This window comes from Otolemur garnettii, unplaced genomic scaffold, assembly GCF_000181295.1.
Source record: "Otolemur garnettii isolate 467f Iridium unplaced genomic scaffold, OtoGar3 scaffold00275, whole genome shotgun sequence".
NCBI lineage: Eukaryota > Metazoa > Chordata > Mammalia > Primates > Galagidae > Otolemur > Otolemur garnettii.
Window position 1 is genome coordinate 417,832 of NW_003852670.1, and position 10,218 is coordinate 428,049.

The 10,218-nt window shown below is 39.4% G+C and overlaps 1 protein-coding gene across 1 annotated transcript in view; it reads left to right on the forward strand.

Annotated features, from left to right (window-relative positions):
- Window positions 1-6,263: 6,263 nt before the first annotated feature.
- BMPR1A (bone morphogenetic protein receptor type 1A) overlaps window positions 6,264-10,218 on the forward strand; it is a 37,655-nt gene continuing 33,700 nt past the window's right edge. Inside the window, exon 1 of the mRNA XM_023508765.1 lies at window positions 6,264-6,460. Coding sequence (XP_023364533.1) covers window positions 6,264-6,460 — 197 coding nt within the window. The remainder of the gene's footprint in view (window positions 6,461-10,218) is intronic.

A 10,218-nucleotide genomic window follows, 5' to 3' on the forward strand; every position in this document is an offset into this window, starting at 1 on the left:
GGGGATTCGAACCCGCCACCTTAGGTGTACGTGGCTGGCGCCTTAGCCGGTTGAGCTATAGGCGCTGAGCCTGGGATCTTGTTCTTTCTCAGGCTGGTTTCAAACTCCTGGCTTCAAGTGATCCTCCCATTTCAGCTTCCCAGAGTGCCATGAGTAAGTAATGCTAGCACAGGTATGAGCCATCACAGCTGGCCAAGCATATGGTTTTAATGGGGGTAACACTAGTCATGCTACCAGCAGCTTGCTTTTGTCACTCAGTGACACTGTGGATAATACTTTCTTACACTGTGTAGAAATAACTTCGTTCTCAGTAATGGGTTCAGAACCAATTTTGAGTAGTTCTAACTTATTAAATGTGAGTTTTATATTCAACTGAAATACATCTCACTATAACTTCCCTTTTTATGGATCTTATTCTGCCTTCTAAGGGAAAATAAGCTTAATTATTCGTATAATATCACATCAAATATTGAAAACCCATTGCTTTGCTATCTGACACTGCCACCAAATCATCTTTTTTTCCCTCTTTAATTCCCCCCCCAGACCAGCATAGTATAAAAGAACTTTCTTTGATGATGAAAATATTTTATATCAGTAATTTTGCAAAATATAGCCCACAGGCTAAATCTAGCCCATAGATTGTTTTTGTATCACCCATGAGTAAAGAAGGATTTTTATCATTTTAAATGATTGAAAAAAATCAAGAATATATTTCATGACACATGAAAATTCTACAAAACTCAAATTTTATTGTCCATTTTAGAACACAGTCACATCATCAGTTTGCACATTAGCTGGCTGGCTTTACATCCTAACAGCAGAGTTGGATAGTTGTGAGACTGGGTGGCCCACCAAACCAATACCTATTCTATATATGTGCTGTCCATCCTGGGAGCTACTACCTGTGGGGTAGCTTTTGAGCACTTGAATTTTGGCTAATGTGAGAAACTGATATTGTGCAGCACAATTCTAGACATGCCACCTTATCCAATTCTTATACTTTTTTTTCCTGCTGATATCTTCCTGGTCACTATTTAATTGATGCGCTTACTGTTAAAAAATTCATTAGGAATACTACTGTTATTTATTGCCTCATAAATGCAATGCATAGGATTCCATTAGACTCTCCATCTTAGTAGCCTTTTGCCACCTGAATCCTGTTATAGACATTGTATCTTAAGGTTGAAGCAGAGAGAGTTCCTCTACTTTATACAAAGGAAACCAATAAATCACTGGGAAAGTAGGAAAAATTATTGAGCCAAGAATAAAAATCTAGTAAAGTCAAAAATTGCCATTGATTTAAAGGAGCTTTCTATAAATGGGACTATTTATCATCATGTCTATCTTTTACCTATTTCTCTCTTTATGTGTATATATTCATGTTTTCTTGAGATGTTATACTTGAGCATATAAGCTATTAAATATTTTGTGTGTGTTTTAAATAGAAGCCATACTCCAGCCCACCCCCCCAGGGCTCATAATTTTATGACTTATAAATATACAGGACTTGTTGGTGGGAGGACATTGACAATGTTCTAGGAACTGATAGAAGGCTGTGTGCTGAGCATAGTAGAGGGACAGTGCTGTGAGCTGATCATGGAGAGTTATACAAGATCCCATTCCCACTAAACTTTGGTAGGACATAGTGAAGAAGGTTGCATTTTATTCTGAGTACATGTTGAGCCATTAATTATTTTTAATTAAGAGCAATAGGATCAGATTTATGTTCACATGTATAAGAGATCTCAGGCTGGCTATTCTTCAGGAAATGGACTGCAGGGGCCAAGAGTCGTTTGGAGATGTTTTATTTGGTAGAGGCATAATGTGATGGGCCTACGCAGTGGCAGTGGAGTTGGAGAGAAACAATTGAGATTTATTTTGGAAGTTGAGCCAAGAGACTTGGGTAAGACCATGGTTAAGACAAGATAAGAGTTCCATTTAGGACAGGTCAGTTATGAGATGCCTAAGCAAGTCATGGCTGGAGGGATACATCTAGGAACCCTCAATAAAGAGGTAGTATCTTTAGCTTTTGTCGAAATTTAGAGGATTAACAGAGCCTTGCCATTGTGTGACAGCATTCATTTCTGAAAAGAGAGCAGTGGTGAGGGGGATAGGTTGTGATAACATGTATACACACAAACCTCCAGCTCTTTTTTTTTTTTATTGTGAAGTATTCTTTCCTGGTGTTTATTTCTGTTAATAAATACTCATTCAGCCAATATCATAGTGAATGGTGTAAAATTGAAAACATTTTCACTCAGATCAGGAATGAGGCAAGATTGCCTACCATCTCCCCTGCTTTTTAGCATTGTAATGGAAGTCTTAGCCATCGCATTCAGGCAAGAGAAAGCGATTAAGCCTATCTACATAGGGTCAGAGGAGATCAAACTCTCACTCTTCACTGATGATATGATCCTATACCTGAAAAATCCCAGGGACTCAACTTCAAAACTCTTAGAAGTGATCAAGGAAATACAGCAGTGTCTGAAGATACAAAATCAATACTTAAAAATCAGTAGCTTTTATATATGCCAATAATAGTCAAGCTGAAAATATAGTCAAGGACTCTATTCCTTTTATAGTAGTGCCAAAGAAGATGAATTTACCTAACAAAGGATGTGAAAGATCTTTATAAAGAGAACTATGAATCTCTGAGAAAAGAAATAGCTAAAGATGTTAACAAATGGAAAAACATACCAGGCTCATGGCTGGGAAGAATCAACATTGTTAAAATGTCCATACTATCCAAAGCAATCTATAGATTTAATGTATTCCCTATTAAAGCACCATTGTCATTCTTCAGATAACTTGAAAAAAAAATAGTACTTCCTTTTATATGGAATCAGAAAAAACCTGGACTAGCAAACACATTGCTCAGAAATAAGAACAAATCAGGAGGTATCATGTTACCAGACTTCAGGCTATACTATAAATCTATAGTGATCAAAACAGCATAGTACTGGCAACAAAAACAGAGAGGTAGATTTATGGAGCAGAATAGGGAACGAAGAGATGAACCCAGCTACTTATCGTCAGATGATCTTTGACAAGCCTATCAAAAACATTCAGTGGGGGAAAGACTCCCCATTTAACAAATGGTGCTGGCTGAACTGGCTGGTGACCTGTAGAAGACTGAAACTGGACTCCCACCTTTCACCATTAATAAAAATTGATTCTCTCTGGATAAAAGATTTAAACTTAAGACATGAAACTATAAAAATACTAGAAGAGAGTGCAGGGAAAACACTTGAAGAAATCAGCCTGGGAGAATATTTTATTAGGTGGACACCTCCCCTCCCCTGGCAATTGAAGCAACATCAAAAATACATTACTGGGAATCAAACTAAAAAGCTTTTGCACAGCGATGTACACAGTAAGTAAAGCAAACAGACAACCTTCAGAATGGGAGAAGATTTTTGTAGGTTATGCTTCCAACAGAGGTCTGATAACTGGAATCTACAGAGAACTCAAACTAGTCAATAAGAAAAGAACAAATAACTGCATTTCTATGTGGGCAAGAGACTTGAACAGAAACTTCTCTGATGAAGATAGGCCTACAAATATATGAAAAAATGCTCATCATCCTTAATCAGAGAAATGCAAATGAAAAGCCCTTTGAGATATCATCTTACTCCAGTAAGATTAGCCCTCATCACAAAATCCCAAAACTACAGATGTTGGCGTGGATATGGTAAGAAGGGAACACTCCTACACTGCTGGTGGGAATGCAAGCTAATACGACCTTTTTGGAAAGAAGTTTGGAAAACATTCAAGGAACTAAAAGTAGACTTACCGTTTGATCCCGCAATTCCTCTGCTAGGTATACACCCAGGTGATCAAAAATGATTTTACAACAAAGACATTTGCATCAGAATGTTTATTGCAGCCCAATTCATAATAGCCAAGACATGGTAACAGCCCAAGTGCCTGTCAACCTATGACTGGATTAACAAATTGTGGTATGTATACACCATAGAATACTATGCAGCCATAAAAAAGATGGAGACTTCACATCTTTTATGTTTACCTTAGTAAAGTATCTCAAGAATGGAGAAAAAAGTATCAACTTGGCACCTGTGGCTCAAGTGGCTAAGGCACCAGCCATATACACCTAAGGTGGCAGGTTCAAATCCAGCCCAGGCCTGCCAAAACAATAATGACGGCTGCAACCAAAAAAATAGCTGAACGTCGTGGCGGGCGCCTGTGGTCTCAGCTACTTGGGAGACTGAGGCAAGAGACTCGGCTTGAGCCCAGGAGTTGGAGGTTGCTATGAGCTGTGATGCCACGGTACTCTACCCAGGGGGATAGCTTGAGGCTCTGTCTCAAAAAAGAAAGAAAAAAGTATCTAGTGTACTCGATACTATGAAATCAACATATAATCACCTACACATTCATATGAATGGCAAAACAGAACTGTAGTCCAAAAAGTAGAAGGAAAGAAGAGAGAGGGGAGGGGGATTATGGGAGGATGGAGTGTATTTGGGGGGACCTCATCTAATGTGCGTGATGCAAAGGTACATTTCAAAACTATTAGGAAATGAGTATAATTGTGATGGATGTGTTACTTAGTACAATGTAAGCATTTCACATTGTATATCAAAGCAGTACACTAAACCCCATAAATTCATCAATGTACGAAGTTATATTTTAATAAAAAAAATGAAATATTCAGTAATAAGTTCCTTTACTAAATATTCAGCACAAAGAAAGAAAAGTTAGGCTTAATTAGGAAGATCTCTTGAGCCTAGGAGTTTGAAACCAGCCTGGACAACATAACAAGACCTTTTCTCTAAAAAAAAGAAAATAATGAAGATTATTAAAATTGAAGTTACTGAATTTAGCAACAATTTTTCTGTCATTGAGTAGGTATATGTGGGCTTTTTTTTCTTATCATTATGGCTAAATTTAAAGTCAAGTCCACATTGTGTCTTGAACCACTACTCACTTATTTAACGTTTATGATAAAATACGTACACACAAATCTGTTTGGTTCTACCTTTCATTCCCTTGAAAGCAACCTACCAAGAAGGACACAGCGGACTCCAGCTTATTGAGAGGGAGGAATTACTAGAATAGTGGTTTGAGTTCTGCTTCCATCCTAAAAGATTCAGTACCAAATAAACCGAATCAGAGTGTTTGTCATTGGAGGCTGCTGGACTCTAGTTCAAGAACCCAGTTCTATTTCTGTAAGCTACCTACTGCATCCAGCAACTTTCTCTTTCTGGCAGCATGATCTGGATCCAAACTAATGATTGTGAAGTATAAAAGGCTCCAGATAACATAGGTGGTCCCCATGCTCTCACAATTCCCTTACTTACAGAAATAACAGGCCAAAGCAAAACCGGGTGTGGTGGCTTACACCTGTAATCCTAGCAGTCTGGGAGGCCAAGGCAGGTGGATTACCTGAGCTCAGGAATTTGAGACCAGCCTGAGCCAGAGCAAGACCTCATCTCTACCAAAAAAAGCCAGGTGTCATGGTGGGCGCCTGTAGTCCCAGCTACTTGGGAGGCTGAGGCAAGATAATTGCTTGAGCTCAAGATTCGGAGGTTGCTATGAGCTACAATGCCACAGTACTCTACCAAGGGCCACAAAGTGAGACTTTGTCTCAATTAAAAAAAATAAATAAAGCTCAGCGCCTATGGCTCAAGTGCTAAGGCGCCAGCCACATACACCTGAGCTGGCAGGTTTGAATCCAGCCCAGGCCCTCCAAACAATAGTGATGGCTGCAACCAAAAAATAGCCGGGCGTTGTGGTGGAAGCCACTAGTCCCAGCTACTTGGGAGGCAAAGGCAGGAGAATCACTTGAGCCCAGGAGTTGGAGGTTGCTGTGAGGTGTGATATCACGGAACTCTACCCAAGGTGACAGCTTGAGGCTCTGTCTCAAAAAAAAAAATAAGTAAGTAAATAAAAAGAAAAAAATTGTTTTTAAAAGGCCAAAGCAAGATGCCTCATAACCCCTTTTCTACATAGAGGTACAAATAAAGGACTTTATTTTAAACTAGGTTTAAAAGAAAAATCATAATTTTCTATATTTTAATGACTAAAAATAGTCTCAACCTTTCCTGATGAGTCTCCCCGTGTTGTACCTTCCTTACAAGTTGTGACCGTATTCTGCTTTCACTAGGACACAGGTTGTGACATAGCTATCTTTGTGTACCTGTGATACCTGGTATAGTAATTGTATGCATAATAGTTTGTTACTAAATAAATAATATAGCAGCTTTCTCACTGAAAATTATAATGAAACAATTAGCTTTTCAGAAATGATTTACTTACAAATTCCATATTTAAATGCAGGGCAGAATCTAGACAGTATGCTCCATGGCACTGGGATGAAATCAGACTCCGATCAGAAAAAGTCAGAAAATGGAGTAACCTTAGCACCGGAGGATACTTTGCCTTTTTTAAAGTGCTACTGCTCAGGACACTGCCCAGATGATGCTATTAATAACACATGCATGTAAGTATTTTGTGCAGTCCTTCTTAAGAATTAGGAGAGTAAAGTTGCACTGAGTGCTATTTTAAGGTTATCTGAATGTTTTTATTCTCTGTGATATCTTCCCAAAGAACCAAAAAGCTTCTTGTTTTGTGTATAGGAACATAATTGCCATTAGTCAATACTTTATTAGATTTACATTATAGTAAAGCTTTTTAAAGAAGATAAAGGAAATCTAGTCTTTGTCTATCATTCTGAGTTTATTTAATGATCTTATCATAAAATTGTGCTAATTGTGGAAAACTTAAAGATTACTAAAAGAAGACAAAAAATTTACCTGTAACCTCCTACTTCTTAATTGGTTGGAATATTTTATGGATATATGAAAATGATGTTATGGTTTTGTATTCTTTTTTTTTTTTTTTATGAGACAGAGTCTCACTATGTTGTCGTCAGTAGAGAGCTGAGGGCTCACAGCAACCTCAAACTCTTGGGCTAAGGTGATTCTTTTGCCTCAGCCTCTTAAGTAGCTGGGACTACAGGCGCCTGCCACAACACTTGGCTATTTTTTAATGATGATTATTATTGTAGTTGTCATTGTTGTTTAGCAGGCCCAGGCCAGGGTCGAACCCATCCCCAGTGTATGTGGCTGGCACCATAACCAGTTATGGACACTGAGTTACGGACGCCGAGCCTTGTATTATTTTCTTGCCCCTGAACTTGCCAATCTAAATGCGATTTATATAATCTTAATTTCCCTACCAATTTTTATGTGAATTACTCTATGTGTTTACATGATGATCACATGATTCTATTCCATATTCTTTGGGAACATCGAAGAAATTGACTTACTAGACAAAAAAAGTGTTCTCTGTCTTTTGGCCAGAGACACTATCTTCCTGTAATTTGCCAAAATGACAAACACAAAGAGAAAGAGGAAAGGCACCCGATTTGTGTTCTCTAGGCCTTTTAGAGCACATGGAGTCGTTCCTTTAGCCACATACATGCCTACAAGAAAGGTGCTACTGTAGACATCAAGGAAATGGGTACTGTTCAGAAAGGCCACACAGGCTTGGCACCTGTAGCACAGTGGTTACAGAGCCAGCCACTGCCTACTAAACAACAATGACAACTGCAACAAAAAAAATAGCTGGCTGTTGTGGCAGGCACCTTTAGTCCAGGCTACTCGGGAGACTGAAGCAAGAGAATTGCTTAAGCCCAAGAGTTTGAGGTTGCTGTGAGCTATGATGCCACAGAACTCTACCAAAGGGGGACAAAGTGAGACTCTGGTTCAAAAAAAAAAAAAAAAAGCCACACAGATGTCACCATGGCAAAACCATAAGAGTCTACAGTGTTACCTAGCATGCTGTTGGCATTGTTATAAACAAACAAGGTAAGGGCAAGATTCTAAGCAAGTGGATTAATATTCATATTGAACAGCTCTTTGTTATAACCCAGCCCATTTCCATGCCCCCCCCCACCCCCTCCCCGTGGCAGAGAACATGCTTCTCAGGAATAGAACTGTAACCATTGTTACCCAAATTGTAACTATTGAAACCATTGCTACCATAACCACTGCCACCCAAGCTGTAACCATTGATACCTAAACTGTAAACCCAAACTGTAACCCTCCTGACGGTGCCCTGCCTACACTTCGGGGCTGCTTGTCTTAGGACAACGGCCCCCTGCACAGGTGAGAATAAATCACAATAATTTCCATCAGTCTGAGTCCAAGTCCATTTTTTCCAAGTCCTTTAAGTTATTTCACTCTTTAGTATCTTAAGAGTGAGATAGCTTCCTGAAATGTGTGAAGAAAAATGATCATAAAAAAGAAGGAAGCCAGTCTCGCCACCTGTATCTCAGCAGCTAGGGCACCAGCTACATACACTGGACCTGGTGGGTTTGAACCTAAACAACAATGATAACTACAACCAAAAAATATCCAGGCGTTGCGGCGGGTGCCTGTAGTCCCAGCTACTTGGGAGGCTGAGGTAAGAGAATCACGTAAGCCCAAGAGTTGGAGTTTGCTGTGATCTGTGATGCCATGGCACACTACCAAGGGTGACATAGTGAGACTCTGTCTCAAAAAAAAAAACAAAAAACAAAGCCAAAGAGAAAGATGCCTGGGTTTAACTGAAGGGCCAGCCTTCTCTACCCAGAGAATCATACTCTGTGAGAACCAGTGGAAAGGAGCCTGAGCTTCTTCTGAAACTTATTCCCTATGGATTCATGGCATAATAAGTATAAAAAATAAAAGGCTACTGTTAAAAAAAATTATCCCCTGATCAGTCTCATCAGTTAATTAATTGTCTCCCTGTTAATAAAGTTAATAACGAATATCATGGTTTGTACTTTCAAGATAATTTTATGTTCTTTGAATGGAACAGATTTAAAGCATAGAACTTTACAAGTAAAATCTTGAGATCATATGATAATTCATGTCTTAGATTTGCTGTTTGTCTTCTGGTTGTTTACACTGTGTGGCAGACGGTGGACTAATTTTCCCTTTACACCTTCTTGGGTATGTGATCTCTAAGGGAGTGCCCCACTATGTCACCAAACATTGTGTCTGCAATATCTGCCTGATAATGATGGGTTTAAATGTTGATGGCTTAGTAACACAAAGTCAAAACGAATCTTTACTTTTAACGAAATTTTGCTCCACACTTAACATTTTCTCCTAATACAAAGTGATGATGTTGCCAGGTGTAATGGCTCATGCCAGTGTAGTTCCAGCACTGTGAGAGGCTGAAGCAGGAAAATCACGTGAGCCCAGGAGATCAAGATGAGCCTGGGCAACATAATGAGACACTGTCTTTATCCCCCCCCCTCAAAAAAAAAGATAAGGAAGAATTCTGCAAAATTTTTTTTTTTTTTGAGACAGAGTCTCAAGCTGTTGCTTTGGGTAGAGTGCTGGGGCATCATAACTCATAGCAACCTCAAAATCTTGGGCTTAAGTGATTCTCTTGCCTCAGCCTCCCAAGTAGCTGGGACTACAGGCACCACAACGCCCGGCTATTTTTTGGTTGCAGTTGGCATCGTTGCTCAGCAGACCCAGGGCGGGTTCAGACCCTCCAACCTAAGTGTTTGTGGCTGGTGCCCCTGCTGACAGAGCTATGGGCACTGCCCCAAAATTCTTTTACATACAATCAGCACACTGATATTAACAAAAAATAGGAGCACAGAAATAGCTTTTAGAAGTTTCTTCTGGATGGCACCTGTGGCTCAAAGGAATAGGGTGCCGGCCCCATGTGCCGGAGGTGGTGGGTTCAAACCCATCCCCGGCCAAAAACTGTGCAAAAAAAAAAAGTTTAGAAGTTTCTTCTATAGCTATTGAAGTCTAAAAGAACATATCCTAAGCTTTCCCAGGATATTAACACTAAAATGATAAAATTTCATTAAATACCAATATATTTATGTAAATATTGAAAATTCAACATTCATAAGTTTTCCCTGTTTTCCTGTCGCAATCAATAAAATATTCTTTCAGAATTTTGATTAGGCTTGGTGACTGTAGTTCAGACTGTAGTTCAGACTGTAGGGTGCCAGCCATATACACCAGAGCTAGTGGGTTTGAACCCCTTCCAGGGCCTGCCAAACAACAACAACTGCAATTTAAAAAAATAGCCAGGCGTTGTGGCAGGCACCTGTAGTCCCAGCTACTTGGGAGGCTGAGGCAAGAGAATCGTTTAAGTCCAAGAGTTGGAGGTTGCTGCGAGTTGCCCCGGCACTCTACCAAAGGGTAACATAGTAAGACTTTGTCTCAAAAAAAAAAAAAAAAA